We start from the raw sequence: 14,063 nt of genomic DNA, 5'->3' as shown, positions 1-14,063 counted from the left end.
TGCTGCGAGCATTATTAGTGTTTTGTCTGTTTTTTGAAAGTTTATGAACGTTTACTATGTGTGTAAATGTTTCACAATTTGTTGTTCACACAGCCGGGAAACTCCAAGTGCAGCAGTGTGTATGAGAACTGTCTAGAACAAAGCAGGGCGATAGGTAGGTACAATTGCCCTTCCCCATCTGCCACTCTCCTTATTCCTTCTACGTTATATGGTCGTGTGTGGCCCTTGCTCTTAAATAGTTCATGGGAAAGTCAGGTGTATATAACCAAACGTGTAATGCTTCAGTTGCAAGCTTCCCACATTCTGAGAAGCGCAGAATGCCACATGTGTGTCAGTTGAAAAACTATGGTTCTCCCCTGCTCCTGTGTACTCTTCCACACTACAATTCTGCTTTATGGAATCTTTCACTGCTTTGATATCATGAAAGCTCTCTTGCTGGAAAGGTGATTTCTCTACTCAAAACTCAAGGCAGTTCCATTTCAAAGAATATCAGACAATAAGCTAATATGAAAATTGATGCTTGTCAAATCCATTAGGATTAAGAGAAAACCTTTATTTCTGCTTGGCAAAGGGAACAAAAAGAAATCTAAAATGTGAGAGTCCCAATTAGAGGTTCATACACCCCATACTTGCCAGGGCATTAAATGTCTTACTATTGCATGTGATAATTGACATCAGGCACAACTTTTCCACAACACAAATGTAGGGCATAGACTATCAGGTTGGAAATATATTTTCATAAAAACATTCTACTGCTAGTTAGTCCTTTTATTCTTATAAATTGTTGAAAGTATTTATTTCTTTGGGAAGGACAGTTTTGCAGCTTTAGAGGGAGAGATAACTGGACATTGTAAATAATGCAGTGGAGGATAGAGTTGGATAACCACACTTAGGAACTCAAATTAAATTAGCAGCAACTTGCCAACTAGAAGGTAGTTTCTCACTTCCAAGGATATCTTCATATTTCTTATGGAATTTTGCCAGTGTAATCCATGAATTTTTATTATTTCTTATACAGTGGGGGTACCTGAGGGTCTTGGTACAGCTGTGATTACCACTTTCCTCCACCCTGCAAAAATAATCAGAGTAGTGAGCGGAGGCAGTATTTTAAATTCTTTAAAAACATGGTTCTTTTTGAAGGAAATTAAAATTCGATGCCACTCTTTAAAGGTATTTAAAATTCCAGATGAATTCTTAATAGTATGACTAAAACAAATTAGTGTCAAGTGTAAATGTCTTTTTAAAACTGTGTCCTCTAAGAGCTGCAGTTCCTTCCTTCATTCCTCTTTTCCTTTACCCTGGAAATTCCTAACGTAGGATTTAATAGTCAGGAACATACCACATGTGCTTTGTAGTCTTGTATCCATTTTCTGCCTGTGCTGAAGCTCACTTTGAGCTGTCTCCACATCCTGTTTTTTCTCATTCTGTGTTCCTCATTTACCCAACAATGCATTCAGTGATCATCAGGATGTCCTGTGGGTCAGGCCCTGAGCTGGGTGCTAGGGATGGAGACACAATTGGCATTCATGTCTTTTGCAGTTTAGCCAGAGGGCATACCTTAAACCAGTGCTTACAAATGTGATGAGCGTTTCAAAGCCCAGGATGTTACGGGAACAAATAACAGGGAAACCTAACTTAATCTGGGAGGCTAGAGAGGGTCTCCCGAAGGAAGTAACAACCAAACTAAGACCTGAGGGATGAGTAGGAATTATCCAGGCACAGAGAAGGAAGTGGGAGGGGAAGGGAAAGAAAGGAGAGTATAAATGAGTACTGGTATTCCTAAGTGTGCCAGGACCAGTTCCCAGATCACTGCATGGAGAGGGTACATGGTGGGGAGAGGGTACATGGGGGGGAGAGAGAGGAGTCTTGGATCTAGGAGAGAGTCCTGTGGAACTCCAAAATGTTTCGCCTTGCCCCAATACCTCTTTTCCCAGCTCATCCCTCCTCCCCATTAAGCAGTCGTCATGGCACGCCCTCCTGGCCTCAGCCACCTAGCTTCTGAAGGGAACTCACTGAACAAGAATCCTCGACATTTCTAGAATGATGTTGAATGTTCGAAACCGCGACACTACCATCAGAGAAAAGGGGCAAGGTTTCCTTTCTTTTTTTTTTTTTCCTCAGAAGCTTTCACCTTGATTTTTATTTTACATTTTTAAAGTATCCTTCCCCCCAAAGCAACACTATTTCAACTTTATTCAAGATTTTTCTTTTTGTAAGTATAACCTTGTCATAGAATCCAATTTGTTCTTTCTGTTTATCTTGGTTTTATTTCTCCTTTAAACCAACAAACAATGTAACCCCTTATTCTTTCATGCTTTACACATGCCCTAAGCCACTATCAGATCCAAACTCAAGAACAGACTTTTGTAATAAACACTTATTTGGAGTCTGGAATCTATTTTTCCGTAGAATTAATTTTAGCCATGTTGGCTATCTCCTAGACAAGTGACTATTCTACTATTTTGGTTTCCTATACTGGAGCTTAAGTGTATATTTTGTAATGACAAATACAACAATAGGATATTCTATTGTGAGCATCTGTTCTTTAGTTATACTCTAATTGTGGAAGAGTCTGGGACCAATACTGAGCTTCAGCACACTGTCTTCCTTTTTGGTGGCAATAAGGTAACAATTCATGGCTGGGAACCTTTCAGAATCTTGGGGAGGTGAGAGATGGTGTTTATAGTTTGGAAAAAACCCTCCAGCTGGATATCCTTTTCCCCTGAAAATCACTGAGCTACAGCATTGTTTTCTTAGAAAAGCAGGTTCTAACTTCCAGTGGGAACCAGAGTGCTAGGAAGCCATTTCCCCAGACCTCAGCCACTCAGCACATAGAGGGATCGAAGGACTCAACCCCTGCTCCAGGGGCTGTGACAAGTATAAGTCCCTCCTGCTGTGGCAGGAAGGACTTTCCTAACTCAGTGTCTTTTCATCCACAGACACCCAGAAGTCAGGGGTTCCTATCTTGGGGCCTGCCTATGACTACTTGGGTATGTGTTTAAAAGTGATCTGAGGGCTTCCCTGGTGGCCCAGTGGTTAAGAATCCACCTCCCAATGCAGGGGACATGGGCTTGATCCCTGGTTGGGGAACTAAGATCCCACATGCCATGGGGCAACTAAGCCTGCGCGCTGCAACTACTGAGCCCACGTGCCACAACTACTGAGCCCAACTAGAAAAAAGCCTGCATGCTGCAACTAGAGAAGCCCGTGTGCTGCAACTAGAGAAGCCCACGTGCCACAAGATCCTGCATGCTGCAACAAAGATCCTGCATGCTGCAACTAAGACCTGATGAAGCCGAATAAATAAATAAATAAGATCAGAAATTTATGACCAGTCCCCAAATTAATAGCAGTTGCCAAAATAGCAAATAGACAGTTTTTATGGCTTTTCCCAGAGATTCACACATAAGCATTTGAGAGACGCCTATACAAATATTTTCAACAAGTTTTGGCTTTTTAATTCAAAGACATTTATTTATTCAAATATTGACTTAAAATTTAAATTCTGGTGTATAATAAGTACTGCAATAGGCTTCCTGTTGAAGGAGTTAATTATATTTATTGCCAGATGTGTAAAAGATCCCTGTCCTTAATAATAAATTCCCTTGTGGAAAAAAATAATTAGCAAAATAGCATACTGTTTCCCCAACCTTCAAGTTAAAATGAAAATGTTGATATTTTTAATCCAAAAGATGTCAAATTCCCACAGACCCTAAGGGCTAGCACTTAAAAACTTTGGTACCTCCAGTATATACACTGTGTATGTATTTATTTTCTGTCACAAATCCTCTCTTAAGCACGTTGGGTAGTTTCTCAGAGTAATACTTCGCACAAAGAAGTTTTGGAATGCATGATGGCTGGCATGTGTAGTTAAGCTCTGAATAACCACACACTTTATTCTAGAAAGATTTTAAATTTTGGCATGGGGTGAGTTTGTTTGTTTGTTTGAGAAAAAGGAGTGGTAGTTTTTAAGAGAGACTGTATAGACATTGATGCTTTTGTGTAACCCTGTGGGATGGTGAACTTGATGTGGTCAGCTCATGTGAGTGCTCTGTGAGGGGCAGATGAGTCAGCGCCCTGTGCTAAGGGTTGACTTGGGGTCTTGAGAGCGTGGTGGGGTCACATTTGCTAAGAAAGGAAAACTGGGTAGACATTCAGTCATCTGTTCATTCAGCTGACATTTTTCTTTTGAGCACCTGCTTCATACCAGGCATTGAAGATGAAGACGATACTCAGATAAATGGGTTCTAGTCTCTCGTCAGGACTCAAGGAATTTTCAGTCTCAAGGGAAAGACAGAGAAGTAAACAGAGACCTACAGTTTATTATGGAGTGGCACCTTACCCAGCCTGGGTTGGGGGGCGGGGGAGGAGGGAGGACTCAGTGGAAAGCTTCCTGAAGGAGGGGGATTCAGAGCAGAATCTTAAAGGACAAATAGGAGTTAGGTCAAGAAATGGATGGGAAGGATATTACAGCAAGAGATAAGTGTCATGTGCGGAGGCCCAGTAGACGCACAACTGAGCAGTGAGAAGAACGCCTGCTGCAAGGCAGGCACTATGCTCAGTGAGGGGCTTACCCACATTCTTTCATTTAATCCTCACAATGTATTTTGAGCTCGGCATCCCCATTTTACAGGTATGAAAACTGACAGAGAGGTTAAGTAACTTGCCCCTGGCCACACAAATAGTAAGAGATACCACAGGGATCTGTGGAACCCAGGTCCATGTTAATTTAGAAGCAGACTTCTTACAAATACTGTTCATCATATTCCACTTTACGTAAATTTTTATGAGCAGGCACTCCTAAATAAATATTAATTCAATCATGCATCAGTTCTCTACACTGTGCTAATATATTATGCATGTATTATAAAACACACACAGAAATAGAAAATTTCAGTTAGAGTTAATGATAGACGTTTTTAAAAATTGTCTCGCTAATTATAGTGGCTGAATACTATCATTAGGTAATGTCTCAAGGTCTGATATACATTTAGGGCATTATTGATAAAGAAAATAGACATAAATCCACATTTCAATCTTGATAATTTCAACTGTTAGGAGACTAAAGTTCTGATCTAATTATTCTTGTTCATAAGCTCATAGTGTGTAGCTAAGAAGGAGCTTGTACTCAGTAAAAGAATGATCTTCAATCCTTGATTTTTTTTTGCAGTGATCTTTTAGCCACTTGTCCATTTGTGAAAGTAAGTTTAGTTTCACCTGGATAACATATTTCATAAATCCACTTAACCAAGTCAGTGGAAACTGTCCTATGTTGCCAAAAGCAACAAAGGAACGAGGGGCCCTATTGCCCCTTCCTCTGTCAAATCCTACTCTTCCCTCAGAATATTCCACGTACGGATTATGACATGGGACAGCGTGACAGGAGGGAGTGGACCGAGAGGGGCGAAGGAGGGGCAGGTAGGAGGACCGTAGTCTTGACTGGGCTCCCCCTATTCGGTGTATTCTGAGGTTTCCATACTTGTGTTACAAGAATCACAGCACTATTCACTGTGATGTGAAATCCAGTGTGAAGTTGGTCCTTTGAAGGGGTTTAATTGACTGGAAGGACTGATGTTTTACAGTGAGACGATGAAATAACAATGTCACTGCTTTAGGTGCAGCCTCGCGAGGATCTTGTATACGTACGGCCAAAACTATAAATGTACTTGTGTAAACAGAAAAACAAAAACATTCTGTCCTGGCATTCTCAGGACAGGACCAGTTGAATGGTACAAAGTACTTCATGCCATCAGGTAGTGAAACAGGGTGCTGTTATCCATTCATGCAGTAACTATTTGTTGATGTGATAATGTGTGCCAGGCATATGCTAGAGGCAGGGGCTGCAGCTGTCAACAAGACAAGATCTGTGTCTTCGTAGAACATGCAGTCTAGATGCAGTACAGATATTAAGAAACATAATAATAGAAGTAAGTACTCTTGTGATACGGGCCTCAGAGGGAAGCAGAGAGACATAGTCTAGTCTGAGAAAGTCAGGGAAGGCCCTCTTGAGAAAGAGATGTTTAAAACTGACCTCACCTAAGGACGAGGGTGATGGAGAAGGGGAGGGAAGGGCATGTCGATCAGAGAAGATGGCCTTACGGTGGGGATTCTAGTGCAAGAAGGCCGACGTGAGCAGGGGCAGAGACTGGGGAGGACAGGGTTGCAGTGGAAGCTGGGTGCCCGGGAGCAGGGCCTGGGGCTTGTTGAAGAGTTTGAGTTGTATCCCAAGAGCAGTGGGAAGCAGTGAAAGTGTTTTTAAACCTCTGAGAAGTAGGATTGGATTTTCAGTTGTAAAAAGATCATTTTGGCCACATGTATGGAATAGAATGGAGGGGAGAAGGCAGAGTAAGGGGACAGAGGACATAACCTGAGGGGAGAGTTCTTGCCATTAGATGACAGAATGAACATCAACAGCTGGTGCAGGGCTGTGCTTGGCGAAACAAAACTTTGGCAATAGAGGGAAGACAGACTTCCCACTCTTAATCATTTAAAATTAAGTAATGAGTTTTTTGAAAAGCAGTTTCAGTAACTAGTAGATATTCAAGTTCCACATGGCATGTGTGGTTTCCTTGGTTCCTGGACTGCAGCTCTGAGCGGTGTCGTGTACGGGTTTGTGCTGTTTGCTGGCCGGTCAGCTCCCTTCCTCCCCGGGCTGTTCCTCTTTCACATCTTCCTGGTTTGTCTGCTGTCTGCTGTTGAAGCGAAGGGTCAGCTGAGGGACGGGCAGGGAGGGGCAGGGAGGCCAAAAGAGGGTGCTTTCCCTCAAAGACTGGTGCTTATTTTGTTTTTACAGGTCAAATCTCAAAGTCAGTATTCAATCCTTGCATGGGATGGGCATGGCTTTTCCCTTCCTGTCAATTCTGGACTCAAACGTGATTTTATTTCTTGTTTACAAAGCAAAAACACCATGCATTGATCATTACTCACTACAGGTAATACACACGAGAGAGGGATGCAGTCCCAACGAGACACGTCATTGATGAAGCCCGCGTGCCGTGTGGATCTCTTCGACGACCCCTGCTACATCAATACGCAGACCCTTCAAAGCACGCTGGGCTCTGCTGGAAATCAAAGTCCAGCTCACCCACTGGGGAGCCCATGGTACCGCGAAAGTAAGTGGCTGCTCATTGCCTGTGTTAGTTTCCTGTGCTGCTGTAACAAGTTACCACAAACGGGGTGTCTTAAAACAAGAGAAATGCATTCTCCCACAGTTATGGAGGCCAGAAGTCCTAAATCAAGATGGCAGCAGGGTTGGCTCCTTCTGGCGGCTCTGGAGGAGAACTGGTTTCGTGTTACTCTCCTAGCTTCTGGTGGCTGCCAGCAATTCTTGGTGTTCCTTAGCTTGTAGACACGTCACTCCAGTCTCTGCCCCTGTCTTCACATGGCCTTACCCCTGTGTCTCAAATCTCCCTCTCCTTTCTCTTATAGGACAACACCTTTCTCTTATAGGTAGGCCCAAAATCCAGGAAGATCTCATCTCGTGATCCTTTACTTAATTACATTTGCGAAGACCCTTTTTCCAAATTATGTCACATTTGCAGGTACCAGGGATCAGGACTTGAGCATATCTTTTGGGGGCCGCTGTTCAACTCACTATACTGTCTCTCATTTTAAAGAACGCTATTTCCTTGGCCTCATTTTTCAGAGAGTTAAAAGTATTCTTTCTTACCTCAATCCCTCACCACAGTTAATATAGGTTAGAACTTTGTGGCGATGTTATGGATTTCAAGGTTTTGGAACTTTGATTTTGAATAATCTTTTCAAACACTTTAAATTGACTCCCAACTTTTGCTTTCTGCTGTGTGCTTTTGCTGAAGGAAGGGCTGTCAAAGCCAGGAGATAATTTTGAATTTGTTTGTTTGCATGGGGAACAATGGCCACTGTTTCAACTCTGTTTAGTGATCGTGTTAATTTTATTCATTTCAAAACCCCTTAGTAAGTCATCTATGTAGCACGAAAATAAGGTGACTTCTTTCTTCAACTAGGTACTGTGAGTAAAATACAGTAAGACAAACATCATTTACCTGCCAGATTGCTTCCAGGCGTAAGTCCATAAACAGGAACATAAATAAATAAAAGCGAAACAAGCCAAAAGCCTACAATCAACTAAAAAATAAATTAAAAAATGCTTTTCATAAAGTACTGAAGCTTGTTGGGTTCAGAGATTGGTGTCAAATTTGGCTCACTCCAAAGATAGAGAATCAGTCGCTGAGAAAGTCCTTTCACTAGCCCAGGAGGTCGCTCTAGACTGCCAAGGGTGACTTTCCAGCTAGTGTGGCTGCAGTGACAATAAAGTTTGGAAGGAGATTTTGCTGAGGCTGAGCTTCACTTGACCACCTTAACTCTCTAGACTGACACGAAGGTTTTCATTACCAGCCAGGTGGCAAGTAGGCCATCTTCTTGCAAGCTTTCCAAGATCACTCTTGGCAACCAAACAACCCAGTTGGGTTCTCTAGAAGCAGACTCTGAGTTGGAGCTGGGCATGCAGGGTCTTTATTCGGATCCGTACCAGGAAGGGAGGGGAAGAAAGCAGGCTTGGGCAGAGGGAGAGGTGGAGCAGCCATACCGGCCTGACAGAGCCTCAGCCAACCCTACAGAGAGCATGTGGGGGCCCGTCAGAGTTGCCCCACATTGGGCCCAAGGGCAGGGCCTTTTAGCCCCACTTATCTCAGTCTTTGGATGTGGGCCATGAAGGAGGGCAAGCCATTGGGCAAGCAGCTCTCTGCAGCTGAGGCAGACCCTGAACGGGTGGTCAGCTGGAGGCCAGCCCCAGTAAAACACCTGGAGTACTTGGTCCTTCCTTGAAGTGGGATCTGGGTAGTCCATCTCCATGTCCACCACAGAGAGCATCTTGTGCCATGGATGATGGGATATGCAATGAATTCAGATTTCTGCAGTGAATTTAACTCTTTAATGTAGAGTAGCCTGTGTGGATAAGGTAATATATGTTAGAGGGACAGTGTTTTGAAAAAAAGTTTCTGAACCCCAGGGGGTTTTTGTTTGTTTGTTTGTTTGTTTTTTAGGATAATTGTATTTATTCAAATATAGTTTTCTTTTTTTAATTTTTATTGGGGTATAGTTGATTTACAGTGTTGTGTTAGTTTCAGGTGTACAGCAAAGTGAATCTGTTATACATACACATATCCACTCTTTTTAGATTCTTTTCCCGTATAGGCCATTGCAGAGAATTGAGTAGAGTTCCCTGTGCTATACAGTAGGTCCTTATTAGTTATCTATTTTATATATAGTGGTGTGTACGTGTCAATCCCAATCTTCCAATTTATCCCCCCCACCCCCACCACCCGCCTTGGACCTCAGGTTTTGGAAAAAACTTTATAAGAGCATACATTCAATAGCTTCCATTTCATGGACTTTTCAAAGCAACAATATTTTATTAGAAAATACATTTAGCGGGTGGCCCAAATTATGTAATCTGGGACATTCCTTGACTTAGCAACTCCAGTTCCTTTATAAGCAAATCTTCAATGTTAAAAATTGTTATGGAACTTCCCTGGTGGCGCAGTGGTTGAGAATCTGCCTGCCAATGCAGGGAACACGGGTTTGTGCCCTGGTCTGGGAAGATCCCACGTGCTGCGGAGCAACTAAGCCCGTGCACCACAACTATTGAGCCTGCGAGCCACAACTACTGAAGCCCACGCGCCTAGAGCCCATGCTCCGCAGCAAGAGAAGCCACCGCAATGAGAAGGCTGCGCACTGCAACGAAGAGTGGCCCCCGGTCGCCGCAACTAGAGAAAGCCCGCGCACAGCAACAGAGACCCAATGCAGCCAAAAATAAATAAATAAAATAAATAAATTTTTAAAAAATCGTTATAACTCAAGCAAAGAAACTTTGCCTCTTGTCATAGACAATTCAATAATATGAAAGGCAAAACTAATCCATAATAACATTCCTATCATTAGTTGAAAGTAAATAAGGCTTGTTCTGTCTAAAACTGTAATGTCAAAATGTGTCTTCATTGATTCTAGCCTCTTTCTTTTTTCATCCTTTTTCCCTCTCCCTGCCTTGGTGGCAATATGTTTAATAATTTAGGCCTCTGGTTCTCTCTCACTCTTTATTTCCATTTTGGATTTAATGTACCATAGCCCTCCTGGACTTCTTGGTACCCCTTTGAGGTTAATTTCAGTGTATCATTGCTCCCTCCAAAAAAAATTAACTCCAACTCCAAAAGTATAAATAATGTTGATTTAAGAAAATCCAGTAAGATGGAGTAGGGATAACTTTATACATAACGTTCTGCAGAATGTCTTAAATACACTTCTTAACGTTTCCCCCCTAATGTTTCCTCCTGTTTCTTTCCTTCCTCCTGCAAAAATCCTCTTCATCTTCTTTAGGCATACTTAGCCTCCCTTACCCAGATCAGTTACTAATTAGTTCAGTAAAACAAAACAAAAACAAATCCAGAGATATGAACCTAATATATCTCAAGTATGCCTTCAGGGCTCCTCAATTCATCCTGTCACACTGCCAACATAGGAAAAGCTCTAAAACAATCTTTAGTCTGATCAAACATGGCAGAAGGAAACCATTAGTACTGAAGCTAATTTTTGTATTGATTTATTATCAGTTTCAGTCTTAGCTTCCATAACAAAGAAACCCCCCTAAATCCCATAGTATAAAAAGGACTGAAGTTTATTTATTTTACCTGATAGCCCAAAGATGGATGGTATAGGACTGGTGGGACAGCTTTGCCATTGTGACACTTGGCTTCCATCTCTGGTCTAAGAGCTTCAATTTGGTCTAAGGTCTTCTATCTTTAGCCTAAGAGCTTGAGCTCTCACCATCACATCTGTATTCAGCCAGTGGGAAGTAAGAAAGGCACGTGGAGTGCACACACGTTCCTTTAAAGGACATGACCCAGAAGTGGCAGACATCATTTGTTCTTACCTGCCATTGGCAGAACTTAGACATGGGGCCATACCTAGCTTCTCGTTACTCTAGCTGGGTGGCCACGTGCCCAGCTAAAAATTAGGAATTCCATAATGTAATGAAAGGGAGAATAGATGTTGGCACACAATTAACTGTCCCTGCTACTGCCTACCTTTCTGCCACTCAAATGTGCATGAGCTCTTCTTTTCACTTAGAACATATTTGCCTTCTCCCAAAGGGAGACCTTGCAAATACCCCAAACAGTTACAGCACCCAGCCTAAAGTCTGTGACATCCGGGTGATATGAAGTCCTCTCAATCAAGATTGGATGGGGGTCCTTACTATTTGCCAAGTTGTCTGCCCTCTTCCACACCCAAAATTAGTGGTCAAGAGGAATAAGATAGCCTCAATAAAAACCCACATTCACAAAAGGGAAGCAGGCAAAACACACAGTGGTCATTGGTCCATAGTGATTACCAAATCCTGCCAGGCAGTAATTGTGAAGACTCCCTGAGCTGGAAGTGGAGAAAGTGATTTGCTTGGCCTCTGGTTCAGTGTTATGGGAGGAATCTCCTTGTCCATTGTTATCTGGGTTGTTCCTGCTATTATCCTTCGTGTGTCCATCTAAGTAGATGTTGGAGAAAGTGCCTTTCTTGGGGCTTCACCACTTGTACAGCTTATTTCCTGTGGATGTGGGTTTGAGAGATTGGAGTTTGCTTTAGAGGCCAAAAAGCCGTAGACAAGAAGGGATTGTCATTTCTTTGGCAATGTATCTTCCTTAAAAACTTAGTAGGAGGGCTTCCCTGGTGGTGCAGTGGTTGAGAATCTGCCTGCCAATGCAGGGGACATGGGTTCGAGCCCTGGTCTGGGAAGATCCCACACACCGCGGAGCAACTGGGCCCATGAGCCACAACTACTGAGCCTGCGTGTCTGTAGCCTGTGCTCCGCAACAAGAGAGGCCACGACAGTGAGAGGCCCGCGCACCACAATGAAGAGTGGCCCCCGCTTGCCGCAACTAGAGAAAGCCCTCGCACAGAAATGAAGACCCAACACAGCCAAAAATAAAAATAAATAAATAAATATATTTAAAAAAAAAAAAAAAACTTAGTAGGATTTCACTCTGTCCATTTAGAGTCAGTTCTATGTGCAATTTCCCATGATATTCCTTCACGGTCCTTTTATTGCATGAAGGATGCCTTCTCTCTTTCCTGTTATTTGTAATTTCTGTGTTTTTTTCCCCTTGATCACTGTTCTTTGAGATTTATTAATTTAATTGCTCTTTCCAAAGGACCCAGGTTTTGTTTTAATTTTTTTCAATTTTTTTTGTTTTCTGTTTCATTGACTTCCATTTTTTATCTTTATTATGTCTTCCTTCTACTCTCTTTGGATTAAATTTCCTCCTCTTTATCTAGCTTGTACTACATTTTCTTCTATTGCCTTTATAGTTTTATTTCCAAATAAAATATTTATTTCACTTGAACTTTATATTTTCTGTGAGGTAGGGGGTCTAACTAATTTTCCAAACAACATGGACTAAATAATGTCCTCTTTCTCTAGTGCCACTCTCCATTTTACTGGATTCCTTCTACATGTGTGAATCTATTTCTGGGCCTTTATTCTGCTTTTTATATTGGCCCACTTGCTTGTTGTATACCAGTATATTAATTGCTATATACGAATTACTGTGGTTTTGTAGTATATCTTAATAGACATGTAATTTTTCCTTTGTATTACAGATTAATTTTTTTTCTTAGTACCACCTCGATCTTTCACTTATGCTTAACATTTTATGTTAAGCATCTTTCACTTATGCTTAACATTTTATGTTAACATCTTATTTTACCAACTTTTTAGACACTTTATAGAGATGAATGTATTTTTCCCCTCAGTAACGTGATAAATTTCTATTTTATAGTTTTCACACACCCAGTAATCCATACTGATAAATAATATACAGTTGATTCTCATAATTTGTGGGTTCCATATTTGAGAATTTGCTTACTTGCTAAGATTTATTTGTAATCCCAGGATCAGTACTCATGGCACGTTTGTGGTCATTTGTGGATATGTGCAAAGCAACAAAAATTTTGTGTCACCCAATGTGCACATTCCCAGCTGAGGTCAAACAAGGCGACACTCTGCTTTCTTGTTTCAGCTCATACTGTAAACAAGTGAACTTTTGTGGTCTACTTAGTGCCACATTTCCCACATTTTTGTGCTATCTCTTGATGACCTTGCTGTTTAAAATGACCCCCAAGTGTAGTGCTGAAGTGCTGTCTAGTGTTCCTAAGTGCAAGAAGGCTGTGATGTGCCTTACAGAGAAACTATGTGTATTAGATAAGCTGAGTTCAGGCATGAGTTACAGTGCTGTTGGCCATGAGTTTAGTGTTATTAAATCAACAATATATACTAAATAAGGTGTCTTTAAACCAAAACACACATAAAACAAGGTTTTGTAATGATTGATTGATTGATGAAAATATTGTGACCTGAAGCTTCGTAGAACCTAACCCTGCATTTGTCCTAAGGGCAGTGGTTCAGTTTTCACTAATTCGGTGTTCTGGCAATTTTATAAAATATAACTACTTGCATAAAGAGACTGCTTATGGTCCTCCAGAATCAGAGATGGAGTCTTATAACACGTGGGGAGAAAAGGGTAGGCTTTTCTTCCCACAACAGAAAACCGAGGTTTGTCCCCCAACCCTGACACTTTTCTCACAAAAGTATATCCCTCTTCTGATTTTACCTTTAGTTAGGTGGCTATCTTGACTCTTGTATACATTTTTTATTCTATAAACAGTGTTTTTAATTCAAAAGTAATACAAATACTCATAGAAGAAATCAAAATAATAAACAATGCTATTTTAAAATATGTACCTTCCCAAGGCTTAACACCATATACAGTTCCCTAAGATATTAAGAGTTCCTTCTGATTACTTCCAAAATGTTAATGCATGGTTAAATATTTAGCTATCTACCTATGTACCTCTGTCTGTCTACAGATAGATCTAATGATCAATCTATCTATCTAATCATTCTTCTTTAAAAATAAATGGAGTATCCCCTTCTGTACTTGTTCTTTTTCACTCTTCTATTTTAGAGATTTGTCCAAAGTAACACATAATATTTTGTAGTTTTCTTTTTTTCCAGTTTTATTGAGATAAAATTTGACATA

At 41.3% G+C, this 14,063-nt stretch overlaps 1 protein-coding gene across 1 annotated transcript in view; it reads left to right on the top strand.

Moving 5' to 3' along the window:
• The window catches only part of SHC4 (SHC adaptor protein 4), a 130,074-nt gene that overhangs the window by 97,915 nt on the left and 18,096 nt on the right, over window positions 1-14,063 (top strand). Inside the window, exons 9-10 of the mRNA XM_068551193.1 lie at window positions 94-154; window positions 6,933-7,112. Coding sequence (XP_068407294.1) covers window positions 94-154; window positions 6,933-7,112 — 241 coding nt within the window. The remainder of the gene's footprint in view (window positions 1-93; window positions 155-6,932; window positions 7,113-14,063) is intronic.

This window comes from Eschrichtius robustus, chromosome 1, assembly GCF_028021215.1.
Source record: "Eschrichtius robustus isolate mEscRob2 chromosome 1, mEscRob2.pri, whole genome shotgun sequence".
Classification (NCBI taxonomy): domain Eukaryota; kingdom Metazoa; phylum Chordata; class Mammalia; order Artiodactyla; family Eschrichtiidae; genus Eschrichtius; species Eschrichtius robustus.
The sequence above is the reverse complement of the archived record's forward strand: the minus strand, read 5'-3'. Positions and strand labels throughout refer to the sequence as shown.